Source organism: Lissotriton helveticus, chromosome 6 (assembly GCF_964261635.1).
Source record: "Lissotriton helveticus chromosome 6, aLisHel1.1, whole genome shotgun sequence".
NCBI lineage: Eukaryota > Metazoa > Chordata > Amphibia > Caudata > Salamandridae > Lissotriton > Lissotriton helveticus.
In genome coordinates this window covers 1,965,540,624-1,965,567,955 of record NC_136067.1, presented here as the reverse complement: position 1 = coordinate 1,965,567,955, position 27,332 = coordinate 1,965,540,624, and the positions used below count along the sequence as shown (strand labels likewise).

The window sequence follows — 27,332 nt, the reverse complement described above, 5'->3', positions numbered from 1 at the left end:
GGAGTCGATATAGGCAGAACCTTTAGGGCCCCAGATGAGATCAGATTCGAGGGCCCCCATAAACAAGTTGGCAAAGGAAGGGGAAAATTTCGAACCCATAGCTACCCCCTTCGTCTGTCGGAACCATTTACGGTCAAAGATAAAGTAGTTATTGTCCAGAATGATTTCCATCATACGTAGTAACATCTTCGTGTGAGCCCACAGCGAAGCTGGTCGGTTGGAAAGTGTTTTCTCCATTGCTTGCATCCCTAATTCAGGATTAATGCTGGTGTACAATGACACCACATCCATTGTAACTATAATGGTTTCAGGTTGCCAATCAATATCTGACATCATTCCTAAGATATGTTTGGAATCTTGGATGTAAGATGGTAAGTTTTTGACTAAAGGGCCTATAAAAAGGTCCACATATTCTGCTAATCTCTCTGTAGGACCCCCAATACCCGAGACAATGGGTCTGCCCGGCGGGAATGGTAGGTTTTTGTGTATTTTGGGAAGAGTATACAACCAAGGAAAAGTGGGTCTAAAAACCTTCAGATATAGGTATTCGTCGTCGTCCAGAAGGCCAGATTGTTTCCATTCAAGCAACAATTTGTTGATTAGAATGGTTAGAGGACCCATAGGGTTTTGAGAAAGTGGTTCATAACAAGAATTGTCACTCAGTTGCGTAAAAATCTCATTGTTGTAATCCACGAGATTCATCACAACCACATTGCCCCCCTTGTCAGCCTCCCTAATGATGATGTTCGAGTTTTCACTAAGAATAGAGAGTGCAAGACGTTCACCTTTTGTCAGGTTGTCCTTGTATTTGAATTTGTCATTTAAGTTCTTCATGTTTAATTTGTTTATGTCATCCAGGACATGCCTATGAAAATTATCTATAGCATTACCCCCAGATAGAGTTGGGGTCCACCTAGATTTGTTTTTCAGGCCACTAGCCTGGCCATAATCTGTTTCAATATCTAGTTCCTCTAGAAGCCTCTCCATATCATAAGGGCTTTCTTCTCTATCCGTTAAAGAAAGAAGCAGATGGGTTGCTTGAACATCTTTAATAGTCAAAACTTCTTTGTCACAGACAGTAGGAGAGGGTCTAGAATCACTAGCAACATTAGATTTACAAGCAAAATGTTTCTTCAACTTTAAATTTCGTATAAACTTGAAAATGTCAATTTTACTCTGACAGATATCACCAGTGGTGTAAGGGTTAAAGTTTAGACCTTTGCCAAGTAAGGAAACCATATCAGTGGTTAAAGGAAAGGACGAAAGGTTGATTACTTGAACCGTATCATCTGAGTTAGTTAATTCCTTTGTGTGCCTGACCTGAGTTTCCTTCGATACTCCTCGTTTGAGGTTGCGCCTGCCCCTGTGGGTTTTGGGTCTGTGGCGCCCCTGGTTAGTGTTGTTCTGTTGCCCTTTCTGATGCGTTCCATTTCTAAAAAAAATGGCATATTAATAAGATCAGTATTCTCTGTTCTTTCATTCTCAGATTCTATGAGTCCAACAGAGTTAAATGAGGAGGTACTCGAAGTCACTGAGCTAGCTGGAGTAGATCTACCCGTCTGGGAGCCTTGTCTAGATTTGGGAATCAATGAATCGTATTTTTGTTCATAAGTATATACCCTCCCATTTCTATAGTCAGCCTCATCCCTTCTGATTTGCCGGGCCTTCCTGGTCTTGATATCTGCCTGATGTTTAAGGAGAATTTCATCCAAAATGGTGTAGTTCTTGACAGTGGATTCAGGTTTGTTGAGATCCTTGATCTCTTGTTCTAGGGTGGATATTTCTAATAGAAGTTTAGCAGACTTTCGTTCTGCACTCTCTATTAATATGTCCATTAGGTTCATAGAATTCTGGTTAGGAGACTCCTCCCTCAGGCACACAAAGGAATTAACTAACTCAGATGATACGGTTCAAGTAATCAACCTTTCGTCCTTTCCTTTAACCACTGATATGGTTTCCTTACTTGGCAAAGGTCTAAACGTTAACCCTTACACCACTGGTGATATCTGTCAGAGTAAAATTGACATTTTCAAGTGTATACGAAATTTAAAGTTGAAGAAACATTTTGCTGGTAAATCTAATGTTGCTAGTGATTCTAGACCCTCTCCTACTGTCTGTGACAAAGAAGTTTTGACTATTAAAGATGTTCAAGCAACCCATCTGCTTCTTTCTTTAACGGATAGAGAAGAAAGCCCTTATGATATGGAGAGGCTTCTAGAGGAACTAGATATTGAAACAGATTATGGCCAGGCTAGTGGCCTGAAAAACAAATCTAGGTGGACCCCAACTCTATCTGGGGGTAATGCTATAGATAATTTTCATAGGCATGTCCTGGATGACATAAACAAATTAAACATGAAGAACTTAAATGACAAATTCAAATACAAGGACAACCTGACAAAAGGTGAACGTCTTGCACTCTCTATTCTTAGTGAAAACTCGAACATCATCATTAGGGAGGCTGACAAGGGGGGCAATGTGGTTGTGATGAATCTCGTGGATTACAACAATGAGATTTTTACGCAACTGAGTGACAATTCTTGTTATGAACCACTTTCTCAAAACCCTATGGGTCCTCTAACCATTCTAATCAACAAATTGTTGCTTGAATGGAAACAATCTGGCCTTCTGGACGACGACGAATACCTATATCTGAAGGTTTTTAGACCCACTTTTCCTTGGTTGTATACTCTTCCCAAAATACACAAAAACCTACCATTCCCGCCGGGCAGACCCATTGTCTCGGGTATTGGGGTCCTACAGAGAGATTAGCAGAATATGTGGACCTTTTTATAGGCCCTTTAGTCAAAAACTTACCATCTTACATCCAAGATTCCAAACATATCTTAGGAATGATGTCAGATATTGATTGGCAACCTGAAACCATTATAGTTACAATGGATGTGGTGTCATTGTACACCAGCATTAATCCTGAATTAGGGATGCAAGCAATGGAGAAAACACTTTCCAACCGACCAGCTTCGCTGTGGGCTCACACGAAGATGTTACTACGTATGATGGAAATCATTCTGGACAATAACTACTTTATCTTTGACCGTAAATGGTTCCGACAGACGAAGGGGGTAGCTATGGGTTCGAAATTTTCCCCTTCCTTTGCCAACTTGTTTATGGGGGCCCTCGAATCTGATCTCATCTGGGGCCCTAAAGGTTCTGCCTATATCGACTCCATTTTATTTTGGGGACGTTACATTGACGATTGCTTTCTCCTTTGGTCTGGTACAATAGACTCTTTGACTACTTTCTACAAATATCTCAACGACAACACATGGGGTATACAATTTACCATGCAATTTAGCAAAGAAAAGATGGAATTCCTAGACTTGGAATTTTACGTAAAAGACAATGAACTCCACAGTAAACTTTACAGGAAACCGACTTCCTGTAATTCTGTCCTCCATGCTTGCAGCTCTCACCCTATACACCAAATACAGGCTATACCTTATGGTGAATACCTGAGAGCCAAACGTAACTGTAGTGAGCCTAGAGAATTCGACAACTGTCTAACCAACATGAAAAACAGATTTCTAAATAGAGGTTATCCCCTCCAAACTCTGAAATCTGCAGAGAAAAGGGTTCGTCGCGCCTCGAGACCAGATTGTTTAAAGAAACGTACCGAAAGTGAATCCTCTACCCAAAAAATTAGACTCATTACTGAGTTTAATGCACTACACTACACGATCTCTAAGAGTTTTAATAAACATTGGAAACTACCAACTGAAGATTCAACCCTAAGAGAGTGGTTACCAGAGAGACCAGCCATCACATACAAAAAGGGATGTACACTAAAAAACAAACTTAGTCCTACGGTCCCACATAATACTTCAGCCTTAGATTGGCTTACTACACATAGCTTAGGTTTCTATAAATGTGGTTTCTGTTCTTTGTGTGTTTGGGGTAAACATGGCACTAAAACATTCAAAGGTCATGATGGTGTCACATATACAATCAGACACAACATCACATGCCTAACCAGATACGTTGTTTACATTATTGAATGCCAGTGTGGCAAGATATACGTGGGCAGTACTATCAGACCCCTTAAAGAGAGATTAGCTGAACATATGCGGGCTATTCAAAAAAGAGATCCTAAATACCCGGTTGCGCTGCATATTGAAGCTTGTCAACCACTTGAGGATGAAGTGAAGGTACGTTTCTTTGGTATTGTTGTAATCCCCCCAAATATTAGGGGGGGTAACAGAGAACTTACTTTGAGACGTAGGGAGGCGACGTGGATCATGCGTTTGCAATGCGTGGAACACGGGCTGAACTATGACCCAGAGCTTCAATTGTTTTTAGGGAACTAATGCCCCACTATCTCTATAAATGTTGCACATGAACCAATTATCCTTAATATGATAACACATTTGCAAATAGACATGAAATCGTTTAGACTGAAATGAGAACTGCATGAACGACTTCATTGGAGATATGGTCATATAATTAGTTCATTTTGGGAGTCACGACTCCATTACAGCCTTTTTGATTACCATTTACCATATGATTTTAATGTGCTGGATTACCACAATGATATGTCTCACTCAATTATGATGTATCAATAGTAAGTGCTAAACTGTGGCTTATGATTTGTCATTCTGACATGTATTCTTATAAATTCATATAAAGAATGATCTCAATGTACACATGTAGAATGCCAAGTCACCAGTCACCGTGCGATTTTATACTTCACTTATGGGTGCTTAAGTCGGGGTTCTTCAATCCAACCTAACAGCCTCTACACTCAATTGGAATCAACTTACACAAAATTTTCTACACTTGACCACTTGATTCAGGATTCTAATTTAGGTATGGTTAGTATGCCTACATGGATTACTCTACCATTAGGCATATTCTTTTTCGCGATCTGAACTGGTTGTGAAATTTCAAATTTCAAAATAGACGACTCGACTCAAGTTTTTATTTATTTTTATTTTTCGTGAATTTCTCTTTCCGTTCCCTATATAAACAAACTCAATAAGAATTCATGAGATGGTACCAATAGATTCTTACGGATCTATACGTATACTTATGGTCTCATCCTTTATTATTTTTTTGAGGAAATGTTCGGCAAGAGCACCTAATTGTTAACAGAGAGAAACTCACCTCTAACTAACTTTGCACTCACCTCAAATGGTGTTTTTGTTCGTATTGTATTTTTCGATTTTTTTCACCAGTTACGCGACCCCTGGTATACATTTTCACACCCAAGATGGCGGTTACGTTCAGACGCGGTAATCCTATTAGCACGCTCTAGCCCATGATCAACCTAGACTATATTAGTCTTTCCGGTTTCCGGTCACGTGTCCGTCTTTGGAACACGGCGACCGGGAACACACAGAGGAGGGATACCGATTTTCAGGTAAGAACAGAATACCCTGTGTACTTGCTTTTCTGATACACAATCCATTCTCTGGATATACACTTACTCCCGCCTCCGTTCTTGTATTTTTTGTATTCAGTTCGTTCACCTACGGAGATTCTTAACCAAGAACCAGCCTTAAAACTTTAACTTCCGGATCCCCTCCCGGTACGGTTAAACACCCACACGTGTTTAGGTATGTACACTACGGATTATTAATGGATTGGACTGCTTTTTGCGGTTATTTGATACTTTTATTTTTTTATTATTATTTTTCTTTTTCCTCTTAGCCTTTTTCATATAGCCTTATTTTGCTTTCCTTTTTTCGTGCAGTCTCAATTGGAATAAACGAGCAACATTGATTTAATATGCCAACACAGCTGTGTTCAAATACAGCTGTAAACCCGGAACCAGGGTTCTTTAAGTATCTAATATATTGACAGACCTGTCAATATCCTTACAGGGTAAGCCATAATCAACAATACTTTACTGCACCCTGCGATCAACACCACTTGCCCGTTCTTATTTTTCTCCCGTTTTTTACTTTTTTTTTTTTTTTAAAACATAGATATTTCTATCAACTCATATTCAATTTCGCATCGACCCATAGATGCCTGGGTCTTTATACCAGGTAGGCTACAATTGCGACTAATGGGGGTTTTCAGAGTTGCATGGACTTTTGGTGTTTGGTACATAGACCCAGTGTGTTAATGAGCACGATATACTCACCCGTGTGTTTATTGGAATGGAGCAATTGACACTTTTACACCCTGATCCTTCGCAAACGTGGGTTCTCCGTGAGCATGAGACAACAGATCATGTGATTTGGGGATTTTATGTTAACAGACAACGAAGTGTTAAAACAGACAGTAATGGTTTAGCCGTTACCCACGCACTTCACCACCGTCACCAGGATGCGAGTGTGGATGTGCATGGTTCGCTAATCACTAAACGGACACTAGGCACGTAACAATCAGTTGTTGGGAACTCACTTTCACTTCCATGCACGTCTCTATCACTGATAAGTGTACCAGATGTGTTACAGTGAAATGTACTATACACATGTTTATTTTATTTCATCAGCCCTGAAGAGTCGTGTTGACTCCACTTTAACACGATGAAACACGTGTCGGCTGATTGTGGATCCAATAAAACATCCTTTTGAAAAAGAACACGAACATAGAGATCTGCTGCTTTCTGCTACTTTATTGTCACTTTTGTTTTTATGTTGCACACTGCATTGTGGTTGCGAGAGCCTTGCTGTTTACACTCTATCAGCACCCAGTTTGCCTCGCTCCCCCCTCGGACAGCAAAGTCAGGGGTGAGAGGCGTGTTGAGGGAGGCAGCGTGAGGTGCGGCAGTGGTGTTGTGGCAAGTTGGTACTGCAGACTGGGAAGATCCAGGAGCCTGTGGAGGGCTTGCGGTGCAAATGAGAGCGATGAATCGGGTACCGGTGGCAGCAATGCTGGCAAGTGGGGTTTCCCTGGTGTGTCCACAAGCTGCATCTGGATCAAACCAGACCGCCTCTGAGGATCACCTGAGGCTCTCTCTCAGTGGCTGCCGGCTGCCGCACTCGCACAGTCGCCGGGCTGCGGGAGTCGTAGCAATTACAGGCTTCGGAGGTCCAGAAGCCTGTGCTGCTGTGTAGTTCCTACAAATCTATACAGGATCCGAGCATTTTGACAACATAAACTAAGGTGATTGGTGTCCAGACTGATTCCAGACATCCCAAAGGATATGTTAGTCTGTAGACCAGCTAGCTTACAGTGCCACTATGAGCTCCTCTTCCCAAGGAGCGAATAGTTTCTGGCAACTATCGAACATGACAACCCTGAACCCTCAGGGATCGTGGAAACAGTATAGTACTTTTCACTCAGTCACTCGTGTTTACTTTGTCTCAGAGAGATACACGGAATAAATGGTGGGGATGTTGGCAATAAGCATTTATTGAACCAGCGTCATTCTAGTATAAAATACGTGTGCTGCAATAACCATTAGACATAAACAGATATATATGGTTATGAGCAGCAGTAGAGTAAAGAAAAGGTAGAATTCTACCATAGTGCTAAAACAATGAATATGTTCAGGCATATAGATACATAACAGTAATAATGCGTACTCCTACGATGCAAACCCTAATTAGATGTACCTAAATGTACCTAGCATATATGTCGGTGTGTAGCCAAGAAACCCCTTAGGATAGAGCTAACCCCATTACCTGAAGTGGGAGAGCAAAGGACCCCGTCTTGGTCTCGAGATTGACACCCGCAAGGGATGTCAGGCCACTGCATGCTGGAGTTGCTGAGTGCAGGGTCCTCAGCGTCTCACATCAGCGTGTCAGCATGGCATGCTTTCTGCTCTGGTTTGTCGAGTGGAGATGTAGTGCTTATAGACCCAAAAGATACCCTTAGGGGCTCTACCTAAAAGTGTACTGTGGGCATGTCAGGCAAGGATGATGATGGAGGTGATCCTTATACAGAGTTATTATGCAGAAGATGGTAATAACGCTGTGCTACTGAGAATCTTCATGCATAATACATGGATTAGTTTTCTGAGAAAACCACACGACAGTCATGTAGCACCTAGCTAGGTAAAAGGTCAGTGTCAGACCCGTTATGTAGAACAATGGTAGGACAGATGTAAGTGAAAGGTTGTGTAACTACCTAGGCCTATGTTGGGGTACATTGGGGTTCATAACAGTGCCTTGAGCCTTGAGCCTTGAGAGTGAAGCGGTGGGTCAGATGCCAGGTGCCCCGGTGTCTGTGTCCCACCCGGCTCACTTGGATCAACTCTGCACTGGTGGCGCAGTCTGACTAGCTGGCGTGTGATGACAGATCCCGGAAGCAGCCTCCGGAGTGGCAAACTAGTAGTGACAGACTAGGAGCACATTGGAAGAAGAGGAGAAAAACCTGCAACCGCGATTTTGAGTAGGTAGATCAAGTGTCTTATTGCAAAGGCCTCTGAAGTTGATGGTCAAGTCTGTCTATTGGCAATCCAAGAAAGATAGAACCGTAGTATGTCCTCTACAGTAGCTAAGTTGCAAGGTGCTTATATTTCCATGATTTGCCAGGCAGCTACATGGTCTGATTCAGATAACTTTCCTAAACATTATAGGCTCTCAGAAGGACAAAATATTCATTGGATACATGGTTCTATCCCCTAAGAAGGAATATGGGGAGTTGAATTTGTGTTTTCTATAAAAAAAACTATTTCTATTCAGCATGCACTGCCAGTTGTCCGTGTTGTGTTAGCTTGCTAAATCTAATTTACTATGGATTCATGATAGGGAGGGGGGAATGGTATTGCTTAAACTACATACCGGTAATGGCATTACTCTGAGTGCTGCTCCCTCGCTGTAATTCACATTACCTGTAAATATTTCAAGCATGTGGGTATCCTGAAGTGCAAGTATTCCATATGTGACTATGATTCTCAGCTCCCTGTGTCTCATGAAGATGTGCAAAGTCCTGGTGGTCCTGAGGAAGGGTTCAAGGAAAGTTCCAACAGCAAACTAGCTGAAGGGGAGAAGCTCCAGCCTCCAAGACAACTAGAACTGGTCAGCAGCACTAGTTTCAAGAGGACGTACATTTTATAGTTTTTTGTGCTTATCACACTGGTGAAGGAAGATTATATTACTCACACCCTGGGGAGAGGATATATTCTTGCTGGTTTGTAATGTGTGCTTCCCCTCTGCGACAGGTCTGGAGGGCTGGAACCTGACAGGGTTTGAGTGGAAGTGCACACATGCTTTTGTGTTCATTGAGCACATGTCCCACAAGGCATGTGCTCCCCGATTACTGCTAGAAGCTGGCCCGGAAGCACTAGAATTGAAGACATTACTTCATATCCATGGATGCTTTTCCCCTGTGAGCTACAACCTAAGACTCTGAAGTCTCTGCCCAGAATGTTGCCTGGAGCCCAACCACAGGGTTTGTGGCAGAGAACAGAAAACGACAGGCGAGCAGTGAGAGCTGCGGTGGGCATTGTGAGAGCTTGGGGGCCAGAGAGTCCAGATGGGTGGAGGTGCAGACTCAGGAATATCAAGGCCATCTCACATTTAGAACAAGGAAATCACACAGTAAGTGGTTATTGCCCAAAAGTATGATTGGGCAGAAATCGAGCTTTCAAAATATTAGTAAGTTCCTTCATTACATCGGGTGTAAGAACACACCTCTTATAAGTGCTAAAGATGTACAACATACACGCTGAATGGAGCTGCAGGAAGCAGTCCAGGTCATATCTAATCAGAGAGCATAGTTCCCCATGATGCCCACTATGGCAGCTCTCTGTGCCTTTGGCACTATCTGGGCAAGGACCACACAAACACACTTGCCATTAACACGTCCACATCAAGTGTACGCTGTATGCACACTCAGTGACCACCATCATCAACCTGCTTCAACAATCAGCGAGTGAATATGAGGAGGGGAGTTGGAGCTTTATTTAGAAACAAGTTTGAGGCCTGAGTAGAGTTCCTGAAGGAAGAGGAGGGCAAAGTAAGGAGCCAGTAGAGGTATACAATTATATACTAAAGTTCACCAAGTAAAGTAAAAATAAACAAGGACTAAAACATTTCTCAGATCACAAGGAAATTAAAAAAAATGAGGACCTGGTGGAAGGAAATAATAAAACAAACTGAAAGTAAATTGAGGTACTGTCCTTATTTATCCAAATAAGTAACATTGACTGTGACAAAACAATTATTAAATTAAGCTCTTTAAAAGTAAGATATAGCTCTTAAATCTGTGCACTCGCCTAGAAATATATCTTACACATATGATCAGAGTGGAACTCATGTCACAGGATTGTACTTACTCTAACCTATTTTCCACAATATTCGTTTAAATTATGTATTTAGTAAATTGAATACTTGTACTCTTCATTACTAGATGGGTGTTCCATTACTCTGATCGCATGCAGGACTGTAATTGTAAGCCTGGTAATACAATAAACGCCATAGCAGAACCAAAGAAACAAGCACCTGTCATCTGTAAATGGCAAATAAAAGTGAACAAAGTTCACACCTTACCTTGCATTGTTATTTCCATAGTTTGTTAGGGAATTTCCAATGAGAATTTCTGCTCCTTTCAGCCTCTCAGGAACGTGAATTCTGTTGGTGATGGAAATGGCATACATTTTATGTGGTTCCAGTAAATCCACCCTCCACCAGGGATTAAGTTGATAATTTGTATGGGAGCAGGATCCATGTACAAAATCGGGATCCTGATTTCCATCTATTGCGTTGATCGCATCTGACATAAAATCTTGGCCGTTGACATTTTTAAAAAGAATACTTGACTGGGTGGCTCGCCCTCTCAAAGCCACATTTTCACCTGAAAGTCAACAGAACATGAGGTGAGACCCAGCAGTAGTTGCTTCAATAGGACAATCTTCATTCCTAAAACATATTTATGCCATGAAATAATTACTATTTATATCTTAGAACAGTAGATAAGGTTTTTGAAAATCAGTGGGCCTATGTTAAAGATATATTGCCATCATAAATGCAGTAAACAATCAACATTCAAGTTTAGGAGGTGATTGTAACAAAGCAGTATGACTGAGGACACATTAAGGGTATTTTATTATTATATTGAGTCAGCACATTCATATCTATGTTGATATCCAGATTGAACCAAAGTGACCATTCACAAAAAAACATTTTCTTGTTTGTCCCACTTCAATGACTTTGCACATCACACATTACCTTTACCTGCACCACCTCTAAGTGGTCTCAAGTGGTCTCACACTGAGCTCCATTCAAATTGGCCAGGGATATACTCCTACTTCCGCAGTTGAGCCATCTATCCCCTATTCAGGTGGAACAGCACAGCCAGTGTTCGTTCATTGAAAGGTCAGGGATGTCACTGTATCTTCCATAACTTTGCATGGGCTTTCTATGCATCACAATGTATCCAACTCCCTCAGCATGTCCACACCCACAATGTAAACCAGGGACCTGTGCATTGTGCTCTGCTGCTGCAGATGTCTGCAGGGTTCTTTGCTGATCCCGATCTGTGCTACAGAAATATGTTAAGTCTTTATTAGGCTGAACCCACTCTAGGCCTGCTTGCCAGTACTCTGCCTGCTATCAGTTGTGGGGAGAATTTTACACTATTTAAAGGAAGGGCCTACAACACCTTGCGTTCGCTAAAATTGTTTAACTGTAAAGGGTGTATGTTTCCCCATGAGTATAGAGTAGCATGTAATGCAAAAGTTGAAAAATATGAAACAAAAACAGCAAAACTTTGGTAAACAAATATTTAAAGGTCCATTGCCAATTACCTCAGTTATCCAGAGTGTATATTTTGTTTTCAGATACACACAATATATTTCCAAATACTTCTTTAGTGATATATCCTGGTCTGATAGACTTATGTTTCCAATATAATTCTGGTATCCTTCAGTACGATCGTTATATAGAGTTTGTCAGCTTTTAAGACTGATGTAGTCAACACGTGTTTCACCCCTTCCTTTTGGTCTGGAAGTCAGGGGTTTTCTGAAGGCTCGAGTTCGAGGAAATAACCAATAGTAGTTAATTTTAAATTACCTCTAGTAATGGTGGCAAACTATTCTGAGTGTATAGTTCTTAAGTAATTGTACAACACTCGTGATTAAACATTAGTATGACTTCAATTCAATTCAAAAAGCTTTTATTCGATTTGTACATACAAATCATACAAGCAAAATACATAATTGAAATATTAAAATCACCATATGATCTCTCCTAAAAGGGAAAAGAAGGCTAAAGTGCAAAAAGTGATAAATAATCATGTCACTTTAGGTCAACCTATTATTATAGGATACAAAGCATCCTTATATGGACAATCTGGGGATCAGAAGGACTTACTCACAAGGCATTTCCTGGGAACTGTACATTAAAATTATTAAAAAACATTCAGTACTGTGGCCCACTTCATATATAATCAAACCTTAATTACAGAAATTGATATAAAGTTTACAAAATTTAAGAACATATATATACAGACAGGAGTGTAAACGGTAATATCATAGACAATTCCTGGCAGCTGTATAACATAAGTACAGACAGGTAGGTAAACATTATTATAATACAATACTTTTCCTGGCAGCTGTACATTTTAAGATAAAAGTGGCCAAGAAGAAACAAATCTCCTCGTTCTCCAGTGAAGATAAAAATATCAATGCTGTTTGTGTGGTATAGATATTATATTTAATAAAAATTGGTTTGAGGTACTTTATCCTAAAAGACTGAAAAAATTTACAAAAAAGTAAAAAATGGCAACTACTCTGCCGAGAAGTACTATCACACGGACAGGGCATGTTTGAACTGGTTTTTGTGTTTGGAAAAGCAACCAAGTGATGAACAATGCCCAATCTAACCCGTGTTAAAACATACTGGTGAGAGGGGCGTGTCACATATACAAGATAGGATTGGAGTCCAGGAGCTAAATTTAAATCTTTGTAGAATTTCACGGTAACAAGGTTGCCAACGGCTTTATCTCGCTCTGCTTTACGAAAATTTAAAAATGTTGTCTTAACTTCTTTTTTTGAAATGGAGACAACCTTATCGGGCTCGCGGAGCACATCAATGTTAAAAAGAAGAAGATACCAACGATGGATGTATCTTAACCAGGATATACGTGAAGAGTGATCCAAACCTATACAGTCAAGGATAATATCCTGGGTGAATCGAGTCTCTGGCTTAGCCCAAATAGAACGCCACAACAGGAGTGGCCGAACTGCTGCTAAGTCAGAGATATACTCGATCCCAACTTCTTTATGAATCAATTGGATGGAAGCAGAAGGGGGGACACATAGCAGTCTCCTTAGGAACTTGTTTTCCTCCTTCTGCAGGGAAGTACCCTCACAGTGTCCCCACACCCCTGCCCCATACAAAGCAGAAGAAACACAACATACATTGTAAATATTCATCATATCAAAAATACTTCGTGAGCCAAGTTTGGAAGCAAAGCGAAATATGCTACTAGTAGACCGTAGCATCCTTAATTTTACAGCATCAAATTCCGCGTTCCAGGACCCACTGTTATTGTATGTTATTCCCAGATAACAAAAGGATTTAACAGAGATCAACTTTGTCTTATCTAGGAAAAAAGTATGCTTTACCTGCTTGGTTGCCTGGCCACATGACATTACATACGTCTTTGCTTTATTTACACAAAGCCGCCTAGCTTGGATAAACTGCATGAAATTATCAATTAGACGTTGTAGGCCCATCTGTGTTCGAGATAGAAGAACAGCGTCATCCGCATAAAGTAACAGCGGAACAGGTTTACCACCAATCAGGGGGGCATCTGCTGGGATGTCAATCAGGGTTCGATCGACACCATTAATAAATAGGGAAAATAGGAGCGGGGCTAAAACACAACCCTGGCGTATACCCCGAGACACTCTAAAAAACGGGGTACATTCACCAAGGGTCCCGTAGCGGACTTTACATGAAAGTTTTTCGTACAGTCTAGCTAAAAAGTAAACTATTTCCCTTGGGGCCCATGCATCGAGCAGAACCTCCCATAAAATATTATGGTTAACCAAATCAAAAGCGCTGCTCAAATCAGCAAAACATAAAAAGAGGTTGCCACTTTTAGCCACAGTATATTTACTAATTAAAAGGTCCAGATTTACGCATTGGTCCAGTGTACCCAGGCCTTTGCGAAAGCCATATTGGACTCTAGTTAAAATATTAAAATCAGTAACCCAGTCTTCTAGCCTCTTCAGCAAAATCCTACTCATCACCTTTACAGAGGCGTCCAATAATGAAATTGGACGATAATTAGAGGCCTCTGATTTGTCACCTTTCTTATGTAAAGGAATGATAGTCGATTGACCCCACGTGGATGGAAAATCACTTTCAGCCGCACAGTTAAAAATTCTCATCAAAATGGGGGCCCATAAAACTGTTTCATCTTTGTATAAATCCAACGGGACCCCATCGGGACCAGGAGCCTTGCCTCCTTTACTTAAAGAGATTGCTTCATGGCATTCTTCCAGTGTTATAGCCATTGGAAGGGGCAACCATTGATTTATATCTGATGGTGGTAATTCAGAGGTTAACCCTTCTGGATTAAATATTTTGGAAAAATGGTTAACCCAATCATTACATGCCACGTATGAGGTCAGTTCTGGGACATTTTCTTTACTGAGAAACGGGCTATTGATTGTTTCCCAATAGAGTTTACTATTCTTAGTCTCAGCAGCCTCCCTTAACTTATCCCACGCTTCAGTCTGTAATACCCTTTTCCTTTTATTGATAGCTGTTTTATAACTGGCCCTGAGGTATTGTATGTCCGCCTTAACACGTGGTTTGATACCAAGAGCCCTCTTTAAGTCGCGGAGGGCAACTATACAAGTCTTGTCAAACCACCCCTGCTTAAGACCACTATTGGCTGACGGGGTCTTAGTAAAAATACCGTCAATAGTCCTATTCATAGATACAAAGTAATCTATTAAGCGGCCAGAATCACAGTCATCGTCCAGGCAATAACTAATTTGTTTCTTGCATTGGATAAGGACCTCCTTCTGCTTAACTTTAGAATTTAGACCAGTCCATTTAATCCTTAGGCCCTTTGGTCTAGTAGGCACTATGTCAGTTGTACATTTACTACCTGGAACTAATGAGGTACCATGCCCCAAAAGGGTAACACGTAAGCTATTGTGGTCGCTAAGGCTTTCTTTATTTACGTACAAGTCGGTATAGTTTCCACTGCTAGACAGCAAAATGTGATCTATAAATGAACCTGCATCTCTGCCCGTAAATGTAGGGCATGTTATTGCCCGATTATCAACGTTGCAGTTTAACAGGGTCATGTCCAGCGTGACTAGCATGTTATTTAGCGTGGAACCATAACTGCAGTGTTGGAAGTGAGGAGAATCCTCCCTCACCCCCAAGTCTCCCCAATGGCTATTTGATACTGCATCAAAGCCACAGATGTTCCCATTGGACAAGTGGCAGGGCTGCAAATTAAAATCGCCGGCCCAAACCACCTCTGCCCTTCCCATCGAAATATTAAGGGCCTTAATAATTTCCTTTTCCAGAGGCAATAAAATATCCCCCCTAGTAGCATCAAAGATATTGTTATAAAAGTTAACAATAACTAAATCAATGTTCTTCCTACACTCCATCCTTATAACTTGGCTGTGTGTCCCCACAGTCGAACTATATTTGACCGTACAATCGCGCAGCTTAGTGGACACAAGCAATAAAAGGCCCCCCTTAGCCCTGCCCGAGCTGGATTTGGTTGCTCTAAGGCAAAAGGATGCATACCCTTCGATATAGATAGGATCTGGACACCAAGTTTCCTGTAATAGGATTAGGTCAAATCCCTCACCTAAAAAGCTGGTCCAAAAAGGGGTACCTAATTTGCCGGAAAGGCCAGCGATGTTCCAGGAAATAAAAGAAATTCCTGCTGGTTTGCCATAATCACCAACAACGGACAACTCCGACTGATTTACTGGTGGTAATAAGGCAGGACTATCTGCCCGAGAGATAGTGACTGGGCTTATGCTGTAACTAGCAGTAGTTATGCATGTGTCGGGGCTGCCCCGATTACCCGTATGCTGAAGAGGCGGTGGAGGAGTCAATATAGTGAGTTCGGCTAGTGGGGTGACAAGGGGGGGAGAACACCCCATGTCAAGAAAGGGCGTAGGAATATTTGAAACCAGTACTTCTGGAGGGCTGAGTCAATCTACCTCATCTAACACAGCATATCTATTTGGATGGGCGAATTGAGAGGACATAGGATCTTGGGAGTGGGACGGGTCCTGCCATGGTTGTTGCCACGGTTGTTTATCTAATTGTGATGGCAGGAAAGGTTGCTGCCATTGATAAACAGGCTGGGGTAAAGGTGGCGGAAAATGAAATGGATGTTGCCAGGAAGCTTTAACTTGGTGCATAGGAAAAGGTATGGCGTTTGGTAATTGCTGTTGTAAATTAACATAAGGTGGAAAATAAGGAGGTGGATAGGGAGGTGGATGAGGAGGTTGCAGCCAAGGTTTGGCAGCTTGCTGTGGAAAATACCCAGGTCCTCTATTACTTTGAAAAGTAGAACATGGAGTGTTGGGTCGTGCTGGCTTTGATAAAAAATAGGACAAAGGAAGTGGATTGATTTGGGTCGCAGGACCACTATTGGGTGCATTACATATGTAGCTTGCTGCCCCTACATCCCTAAAGTTAACTGTAATTACGTCCCCTACTATTGTTTTCTTGCTTCTGCCCACCCAGTCCCCCCTACGCACGGTAAGAATTTCGCCGTTCATGTTATTAGGAAGGGGTTTGTGTAGATGGAGCCATTGAGCACATTTGTTTCTAAGCTCAATAAACGTTTCTCTTACTCCCTCCTTCAATGGAGGAACAGCTGTCAACACAACGACAAAAGGGGAAACCTCTGGTGGTAGATTTATGGACCTAAAGCGCGCCTGCTTTTGCTTGGACCCTTCCGGATTACTTATAGGGAGGGATGCAGATTTAGGATTGGGTTTTCCTGCAACATCTTTAGCTTGAATAGAAGGGATATTAATGTTATCAGTAACAGGGTGTTGATTCACCTGAACCGGAGCCTTCTCCTTAGAAACCAGTGCAGTTGTTAGTTGGGCAAGGTTGTTCCCTGCTTGCGATTCAAGGGATATAACTGGGTTCCCAGGGGCTGCAGTAACTTGACCCTTATTTAATTCATCTTTTGGAGGCTGAGTGCTCGTTAAACATTCAGGTGCTAAATCTGTGGAACCTAGTAGCTGAACATGCCCTTGTCCCTGCTTTTTATGTGGCCATTTAGAATGTATTAACGAAGTAAGCCTGTCCACTTTAGAAATTAAAGGCTTAATTTGTGCTGCTAAAGTGGCTTCAAGGTCCAGTTTTAAATCTGTTACCATGTTTTGTACCCAGCATGGGATGCCTGGTGTCGTTTGTGGGGTAGGAGAAATTAAATTATGGTTCCTGACTGGTGCTTTTACTTTATTTTTGCCCTTCGATGTAACCTTAGGAGGGTTAGGAGCCCTTCCCCGGGGAACAATGGGTACGGGAACTGTTTCCGTATCGCTAAACCCGCTCAGACTCAGCCCCGCTTTGTCAGGTGACTGACAAGTTTCTAGGTCTGGTGTGACCTCCAGGTCTTCGGAGGACGGGTCTGAGTCTGATGGAGCAACCGATAGATCGACAGTATTAGGTACAGTCGTAACATTACTAATAGGCATGCTTATAGGTAAGGAGCAATTATTCATAGTCTGCGGAACAGGTGATTTAGCCTTTGCCAAAGGGCCCAAAGATGAGCGCCTAGCGTTTGCAAGGTCCATAGAGACTCTTTTTTCCAATAGAACAATACTTTGATCAATGGTCTCATGGACTCGTGAAATAAAAAGATCAATAGGTCCAGTCACCTGAGCTACAGCCGTAGCTTTTTTCGCACAACTTCGAGTTCTGCTGCGTGTTGTCGACATCTTAGGTGTTATAATTCTCAAGGGCAAAGAAACAGGGGTACTGGGCCAGGGCCGTCCTTTGCCGTCCTTGAACGGCCTTAAACGGCCCGCTCTTTGCCCGGTCTTCGCCCCGAGCTGCGTCCCGCGCGCGTCCCGCGTCGCGGTAGATCTGAGACCAGCTAAGAAGGGAGAGGTTGGGGGCGTGGCCGCCGGGGGAAGAGGCAGCAGCTGTGTGCAGCTGAGGCTGCTGGACCTCGCAGTCCCCCGGTAGGCTCCACGCACAGTCTGATGATGTCAAACCTCAACCTGGGAGCGCGTTAATCTCCACGGACTGTGGAGCCGCTCACACCAGGGAGGATGGGGCACAAAGCGGTGAGTATAGAGTAGCATGTAATGCAAAAGTTGAAAAATATGAAACAAAAACAGCAAAACTTTGGTAAACAAATATTTAAAGGTCCATTGCCAATTACCTCAGTTATCCAGAGTGTATATTTTGTTTTCAGATACACACAATATATTTCCAAATACTTCTTTAGTGATATATCCTGGTCTGATAGACTTATGTTTCCAATATAATTCTGGTATCCTTCAGTACGATCGTTATATAGAGTTTGTCAGCTTTTAAGACTGATGTAGTCAACACGTGTTTCACCCCTTCCTTTTGGTCTGGAAGTCAGGGGTTTTCTGAAGGCTCGAGTTCGAGGAAATAACCAATAGTAGTTAATTTTAAATTACCTCCAGTAATGGTGGCAAACTATTCTGAGTGTATAGTTCTTAAGTAATTGTACAACACTCGTGATTAAACATTAGTATGACTTATTTTCCAGGTGCTAAGTGATTATGTGCTGTTTGGTGATAAATAATACAGGCATTTTTTATGTTATCACTTATATCATATCTTCTATTAATTTATGCCTACATTGTGATCGCACTGGCATATGCTAACGTCAAGAGTTATAAAAAATACCTTTAATTAATTCTTTGTTTGGTTTCTCATGGTCACTTCTGGCCCATCAAACAATAATCGTAGTCCATACTCAGGCTTGCACCATCATGAAGTAATCATTAGCTTATGACGATCATTTCACCATCATCTACTAATCCTCTCTACAGAACCATATTTGTTCCATGAACCACATTCCATATGCAAGCGTATCAACAAAAAATGCCACACTAATATTATGATTAAGCCAATTTCACATGTAAACAACATAGGGGCATATTCACAAGGAGCTATCACCGAATTACCGGCAATTTATCGCAGCCAAAGTCGTGATAAATGTACCTCCCCATTCACAAGCTGGTGCTAACAGCCTACAGCACCAGTTTACCCGCGATAGCAGTCTCAAAAAACATCGCCATAGAGGACCCCCGCAACTATCGCTAATGAGATGCAGAGTGGCCGTTCCCGTGCCAAAAGCAGCAACAACACCACTCCTGAACATTCTCAACAACCAGCCAGATCAGGGATAAGAACACAAAACACGCAATAAGACGCGTTAGCAGTAGGAATTCAAGACCTGCTCTGATTTGGGAGTAAAGCCGGACGGCAGTCAGCACCACAAAAGGGAGACCAGCCCACCGCCACAACTGAAGAACGACAGATGCCATGGAGCCACTCATCATGCAGCCTGGACACCCACGAGGGCCACAACACCCCCCCCCCGCCACCCCGGACAACCGCAGAGGCAGCGCAGACAAGGACAGCACCCCCAAGAAAACGCACCTGCCTCACAGGCCCAACATCTGACAATGTCACTGTCCACTACAGGCTGAAAGGTACAACTATCCCACGCATCCTGGCCATCATCGCCTAACAGGCTAGCGGCACCAACATGGCAGACAACCAACATCCCACCCCACACCAAGCTGCTCCTGTTAGACCCTCGCACACCCCAATGAACACCCACCAGTGTCGAAGGAGTCCCACAGCCAGCCACATCCAAGTCACCCACACCTGTTCTGGACATCACCATCAACCTGGCACCCCAGTGCCCATGCGTACAACACAATGCGTATGAACCGCTGGAGACCAAGCAAGGACCATACACCATACCCGGATGCTTGCAGGTGTTGGGGGCAATCCACTGCACACATGTCCCACCTGTGCTCCCTGGATACACAGTACACAATCAGCGCAACAGGAAGCACACGTCACATATCAATGTGCAGGCAACATCAGAACACCGTGGAACCTTCACCAATGTTGCCTCCAAATACACAGCCAGTGTGCATGAGTCCTTCATCCTCCTACAGTCCATCATCAATCAGCTCCCCCAGGATGGCACCAAGGAGAATGCACAGCCCCTTGGCAAATTCCAAATTAACACCCCACGCATCGCAACTCCACAACCATGCAATACACAACTCAAGCAATGCACACGTCACTAAATCCCAAACAACATGCACAACAACATGCCCACCCACCAGACATGAGAGGACAACTTACAATGGTAACGTGGGCAAGCCATGTACATGACCAATCAACGACATGGCACCTCAGCCACACAATAGCCGAATGTGGGGGAGTTGGCAACCAGGCATGTGTGAAGGATGCAGTAGAACCATGATTGGCAAAGAACCCAATGCCAAGAGTGGCGGAGATGTGCTGGACAGACCGCAGTATGCAAAACACACCTATATCCATGGCAGCATACACCTCTGGTGTATGGAGTGTAGTGGACAGTGGACGCAACCATGTAACCCCAACCAGTGGGGGTGCTTGTGGAAATGTTGCCTGTTACGTCCCCCTCGTAAGCATGAGCAGAGTGAGATGGTCTGGCGTACGCCAGGCCAGCGTAGGGGAGTGAATAAAAAGCACATAGCCCTGGGCGTGGTCCTCTTCCGGAAAGCCCAACGTCTCTGCCAGGGCGGTGCCTCCCACCCTGCCACATGGCAAAAGCCATCCTCGTAAGTGGAGTTGCCTGCGATCCTGAGCGCATGCCGTACCCCGGCCCGCAGGACCACAAACCCGTCAGGCCCGACCCTGCGCAGCCAGGCCACACTAATCACCAGCCGACACCGGGGTGTGTCAAGGAGGGCCCACCAAGTGCCTGTGCAAGCTCCAAGCATGTGCCAGCAGCCACAGCACCAGAGCCTCCCGATCAGTGATTGATTGATTGGTTGAATGGTTGACACTTGGTGCCTCTAACTCTCTTCAATGTCCGCCGGCAACATGTGTATGAGGGACCAGGACTACCCTGCCAACCAGTAGTTCTCACATCCAGCACCTAGTCGTGAATCACGAATGGCAGGGTCCACACCAGTGGTCGCACAGAGAGGAGTAAGATGATGATGCGGCTCAGTCCGGACGAAAGCTGGGTGACAGTCACGGAGGTGAGGAGACACGTGGTGCTACTGAACCTGAACTACGCAGGCCAGTGGGGCCACCAACCTATGCCGGCAACACTCAGTCAATGGGCCGTGCTGACCACTGCCTAGTAGGTCACAGAGTCTTCATTTGCGAGGGTGGAGTTCATATCAGCATACCGGCATCATCGCAGACTGCATCCGCTCTCAGGACTGGTGCCACTAAGTCTGTTCGATGACAATCATGGACACTCTTTGGTCGCAAATTGGTGGCGTCTGAGTCGATGGACTAGGGGGTAGTTTTCATCCTGATGTAGCTGATACCAAATTGGTTGTGAAAACGAGGCTTGTGCTTGCCACCCCACAATTTGCTGCTGCCGTATAAAATCAAAACTTTTGGCGTCATGCCCAGGAGGACCCCTTCCACTGTCCCATGAAACCATCCGCAACATACACCATTGACATTTATGGTGACCCGCTCATGTCACATGACCCATCTGACTGCACCGCAAGTCACCGTCCCGTGGCTGGGTGCCTGTGCCTGCCGCAGTGCATCCAGGGCCACTGACTCTGTGCTAGTCTGGTCCGGGACACCCTCTTTGGAGATATTGGCTCTGAAGAGTTGGCCTTGGGATCATCAACGCTATTTCTCTGTGGCCCTGCGCTGAACTCAGCCTCCAGGCCCAAATGCGTCCCACCAGGGCTCACGCACCAAATCAAGTCCTGGCCAGCCCGGGCGTCCCATCACCGCAGGAGGCACACGCCACCACCGCAAGGACCACCTCTGACCATCATATGCCAAAGTCGAAAAGCTGGGCTTGACGGACTAACGGAGTTGCTCAGACCTGTCGTGGATGCCATGATAGGCCTGATACCATGCTCAGCTCTCCAGGTGCCAGTGAGTCAGTGCACCGCAGGCCATTGTTCGTTGCTAATTGAGTTTTGAGCTATGGAGAGGTTGCACAGCTATTTCACCTCAAACAGTGTGGGGGCCCTGAGACGTTGATGGGGAAGATGATGCAGGTATGACACACCCCACTGCATCTGCATCAGGTATCTATCGAAGGGACACAATCGAGACTTTTTCTTCACATGAGCACGCAAATATCTAGTGTCCCATCCCCAGTGCCCTGCAACTCACTGACACTTCTGTTTGCATGTTGACTGTCCTCTGGACTTTCTCCGACTCCCTTCATGTTGCTCAGCATTTGACTCTTTTATGCACGTGTTTTCTATTTCCGTTGCACTGGTGTCTAATGTTCAAGTGGTTGCCAGCACCAGACATTCTGTGCTGAATGGATTACACTCACGCCACACACATCCAGCACAGGCGTCACTGTACATGTGGCGCTGCCAATAAAGGGGCCGGGCGCATGTGCCCATAGCCAGTTCAACATGATATCTGCATGTGTCCTTGTGGTATTGTATGCATGAGGGCCCTGGGCCCTACAACATTACATTGTGCTGTGTACATCAGATGATGACGTGTCACCGCAGGCAGTGGGTTGGAGCTTGGACATGTAGCTTTGTCATCACCCACTCAATTCATAAGGGGAGTGGCCAGGGCCGTCATACGCAGAGCCAACATGGGTGTGCGAATGCTATTTGAGCTCCCAGCCCGTGGTTCTGTACTGTGAATGTGCATCTGCATGTGTCTCTTTGGCAGTCTGGGTCTTCTTAGTGGATTGGTGGCCCCAGAAGGGTGATAGACACCTACGTATGTGTCCTGGTTTGCATTCCATGGGTTCATCCCCGACACACACACCTGTTGGGCCACCTCCATTTGGCGTGCAGACACATGGCATTGGGGTGGGATGTATGGGTGGGTAAAGTGTCATGAGCCAGCTGTGCTTGTGGGTGCTTCCTGCTGTGTGGTCTGTTGCAGGCTCTGTGTCCTCCTCTGAGTAGCTCGGCTGTCCAGGTCCTGGTGGGGGGTTGCATGGGATATCCATGTGCTGTTGTAGGACATGGGTGTCAATGGTGTAGTGGTCCTCTCTGGCATCACTGATGTGTTGTATTCTGTGCTCTGCTGAAGGGTTTGTGTGCCCCTCTGCGATGTGAAGGGGAGGTGCGTATTGACTTTGTGTTGACATGTATGTTGGTGCATTGTGCAGGTTTGCATGCAGACTGTGTGGCAATGTACATTGTGACTGTTTGGGGCTGCTAGATTCTTCTGTGGGACAGTGTACATTTGGTCTACATGACGGATGTGAGGTTGTTCGCGTACATTTACATTTCACAGCTTCCGGCTCCGTCAGATGTAGTAGGCATATTTCTGTGCATATGCGGAGTCATTTGTGTCCTCTGTTCTGCAGTGTCGGCTATGCGCGTTGTTCCTCCCTGCTTGTCAACTTCCCGCGCAGCCGAGACTCTTGCTGTAGCGGCCCCAGGATCCCTTGCTCGCCGCTCCCCCAGCCACGCCCACACTCCTTGGCCACGCCCTCAACGGTCCTATAAACCATGTGTTTTCCCCGTTCGCGCAGCGGACGGGCGCAGCGGGCGCGCCGTTTGCGCACCGAAGGCGCGCCTAAGGCAAGCCCGTCTGCGCCCGTCCGCGACCGGTCGGGACCAGGGGCCACAGACCCTGCTCAAATCTTGACCTACTCCTCTGCCCAACTATCTGCACTTAAGACCCCCAGCCTTCTCTCTCCCTCACTCACTCTTCGTCTGGATTCACTTGGTGTCCTCGCGGCTCACTGCCCTTGTCCACCTTCTTTCTCCCCCCCCTCCACTTCCCCACCCCTTCCCCTACCGACCACAATCCCTTCGCCACCACTTCTATCCGCAGCCTCCGCTCTTCTGCTTAATACTCGGTCAGCAGTCAAGCACCAAATCGAACTTTCCAATCTTCTTTCCTCAGACTCCCTTGATTATCTCTTTCTTACCGAAACGTGGTTCACAACAGATTCACTCCCTGACCTCCTAGCTATCCTCCCAGACACTCACTATGCTCTCCGTATGGATCGTCCGGCGGGCAAAGCTGGTGGCGGAGTGGCAATGATCATTCGCTCAACGCTTAGATTTCAGCTTCTTGACCACCCTCCCATTCCTCACGTGGACTTTTTGGTTGCTCGTTCCACCAATCTCAATGATCCTCTCACTCTTGTGCTTGTTTATCGGCCTCTCCAGTCCATGCCTCAGTTTGTTCCCTTACTACAGGACCTTCTTGCCACCTTGGCGGTAAACAACTCTTCTGTAATCCTGTGGGGATTTTAATTATTGGCCCGACGACCCCAGAGAATGTTCTGCTTCCAAGGACTTCTCTGCCACTCTTCAGTCACTGAACTTTTTCCCTCACATCACCGTTCCGACCCATGACAAAGGTCACATTCTAGACCAAATCTGGTCACTGCGCCACCAAATTTCTCCTCCCTCTATCCTTCCCTGCATCTGGTCGGATCATTTTATGATTTCTTTTAATATTTTTTCTGCCTCCTCTGTAAAAATCCCTTTCACTAAGAATGCGTCAGTCCGCTGCTGGAGCAAGACGGACCTTGTCCTTCTCTCTTCTTCCCTGGCCTCCACAGCCCCTGATCTGACGGATCTCCCTCTTGAAACCCAAGCTAATGCCATCAGCTCTTGGCTTTCTTCCTCTTGTGACACCGCCGCCCCCCTAAAGAAAGTCAAATCTGTTCGGCCTCACGATGCCAACAGATGGTTCACGAGCGAACTTAAAGATCTCAAGCTCAGTCTCAGGCGCTCGGAGCGCCACTGGAGACGCAATTACTGTCCCAAGCTCCGCTCCAGGTACAGACTCTTACTGAACAACTATAAGAAAGCTGTTGTGTCAGCCAAAACAGCTTACTTTTCAGAGAAGATAGCTCTCTCTACTAATAAGCCCCGTGAGATCTTCTCCCTGGTCAAGCAGCTTGCCACCTCTGACCGCACAAATATCAGCTCCGTTCCGTCTCAGTCTTTTTGCCGCACCCTTAATAATTACTTTATCGATAAGATCACTGCCATCAAAAACAATATTCCCACAGTCTCCCAAATTCAAGTCACATTTTGTCCCCCTCCGCCTCCTGTCCTACTGGATCATTTTCTTCCTATCACCCATGATCAATTTCTTCTCTTACTTGCCAGGGTCAAGTCTGGCTCCCCTAGCTGACTGCGCCCCGGCACGAATTCTTCAAACCCTCTTCACCTCCTGCCCTGCACCCCCTCTCACTTTGCTTAACTCCTCCCTAGCCCTTGGATCTGTCCCCTCTTCCTTTAAAACCGCAATAGTCTTCCCTATCATAAAAAAACCTGGTTTGGATCCCTCTTCACCCCCTAATTTTAGACCCATTTCCCTTCTTCCCTACCTGGGCAAGATCTTGGAAAGACATGTGACCTCTTGTCTCTCCTCCCACATTGAGGAACACTGCCTCTTAGCTTCCCACCAAGCAGGCTTCCGCCCTGGCCATTCCACAGAGACTGTTGTCACTGCGGTTTTGGACGAGCTCAAGGGCAAGGCGGATCTCGGCCTACCCCAGGCGTTGGTGCTCCTCGACCTGTCGGCTGCGTTCGACGCGGTTGACCATGTCATTCTTCTCGACCGTGTCCGCGCAGCCGGCATTAGAGGTGCTGCACTTTCCTGGATAGCATCTTTCCTCCAGGGCAGAACCCAGGCAGTCCATCTTGCAGGGTTCTCCGCTCCTCCCCGCCCCCTTGTGTGTGGAGTCCCTCAAGGTTCCTCTCTCTCCCCTCTTCTTTTCAATCTCTATATCTATCCTCTTATTCTTTCTCTTCAGGAGCTGGGGGTCTCCGTGTATAACTACGCTGATGACCTTCAGCTCATCTTTGATTTGTCCATCCCTGATTCTCCCTCTTTCCTTAGTTCCACCCTAATTTTCATCTCGGATTGGATGATCACCAACCATCTCAAGTTGAATCCGGACAAGACGGAGCTTGTCCTCACTGGTGGTCCCACTAATCCTTGGTCCCCTTCTTACTGGCCCCCTTCCTTTGGCCCCTCCCCCTCACCTGTTCCTTCTGTTCGTACCTTGGGCATTAAGGTTAGCAATGACCTTTCAATTCACGCCCAAGTCAGCTCCGTTATTTCATCCTGTTTCTTGTCCCTTCGTCTTATCCGAAAAATTTCCCGCTTCTTTTCTACCTCTGCCCTTAAATCGATCATTATGGCCCTCATCACTTCCCGCCTTGATTATGGGAATTGTCTCTATGTTGGCATCCCGGCCTTCGAATCACGATGGCTACAGGCTATTCAGAATCAAGCCGCCCGTCTAATTTTCCATCTCCCCAAATTCTCTCACATCACGCCCGTCCTCAAGTCCCTTCACTGGCTCCCGGTGCACCTCCGCTCTCTCTTCAAACTAGCCTGCTTAGCCTTTCTGGCCTACACTCACTCCGCTCCTCTCTTTATTGCTTCTCTAGTCACTCCTTACACTCCGACTCGTACCCTTCGCTCCTCATCCCTTCTCCTTCTCCAAGTTCCCCGGTTTCGTAAATCTCGGACCGGTGGCACCCGTTTCTCGGTTTTGGCCCCCCAGTTTTGGAACAGTCTCCCATTATCCATTCGGTCTGTTCCCAACTATTCCTCTTTCCGCAAAGCTTTAAAAACTTTTCTTTTTCTCCAGGCCTTCCCAGCTTAGCCCTCCGATAGCACTGTAGATTCCGACTCTCCAGCGCCAGGAAGCCGCTTGGCCGCAGTGCGCTCTAGCAAGTTCCTTTTCAATTTCAATTTCAATTTCAATTTCCTCGTTGTCGTCAATGCGGGTGTACTGTTTGTGCTATGTGTGTGTGCTGCAGTGTGCCAAGGGGACCTGGGCCATGGACCTGGGTGATTGTGGGTGTGTAGTGTGCTACACCTCGTTGTGCATGTATGCCATTTTGCCCACTCCACCCGTCCCCCTGTCCCTGTTCATTGCACTCCCTGTTGATGTAGTGTCAGGTCCTCTCAAGCTGTGTCCATACTCTCTACTCCTTGCACCGTCTCCACACTGCTGACTGTGGGCTGGGATTCCTCCATCTCCTCGGGTAACGCTGGACTGCCACCTCCTGTCACCGTTGCTGCCTTCCTGTTGGCAGCGGGTTGGTGTCTGGTTTAGGTAGTCACGTCATGGCGGCACCTATTGGCCTCCTGGATTGGCCTCCTTGGCACTCCAACTGCAATCCAGGTAGTCTGCTAGTGGGTCAGTTGCTGGAAGTGTTCTGTCATCTCCGTGATGCTGGTTTTGTTTTCCTGCGGTCTGCACCCTGTCTTCCTCTTCCTCATCTCCTTGGCCTTCAACGA

The 27,332-nt window shown here is 45.2% G+C and overlaps 1 protein-coding gene across 1 annotated transcript in view; it reads right to left on the bottom strand.

Annotated features, from left to right (window-relative positions):
- LOC144762946 (fucolectin-like) overlaps positions 1 to 27,068 on the bottom strand; it is a 135,742-nt gene extending 108,674 nt beyond the window's left edge. The window contains exons 1-2 of the mRNA XM_078648245.1: positions 27,014 to 27,068; positions 10,407 to 10,710 (exon numbers count right to left, since the gene is read on the bottom strand). Of these exons, the coding sequence (XP_078504371.1) occupies positions 10,407 to 10,710; positions 27,014 to 27,068 (359 nt within the window). The remainder of the gene's footprint in view (positions 1 to 10,406; positions 10,711 to 27,013) is intronic.
- Positions 27,069 to 27,332: the final 264 nt, after the last annotated feature.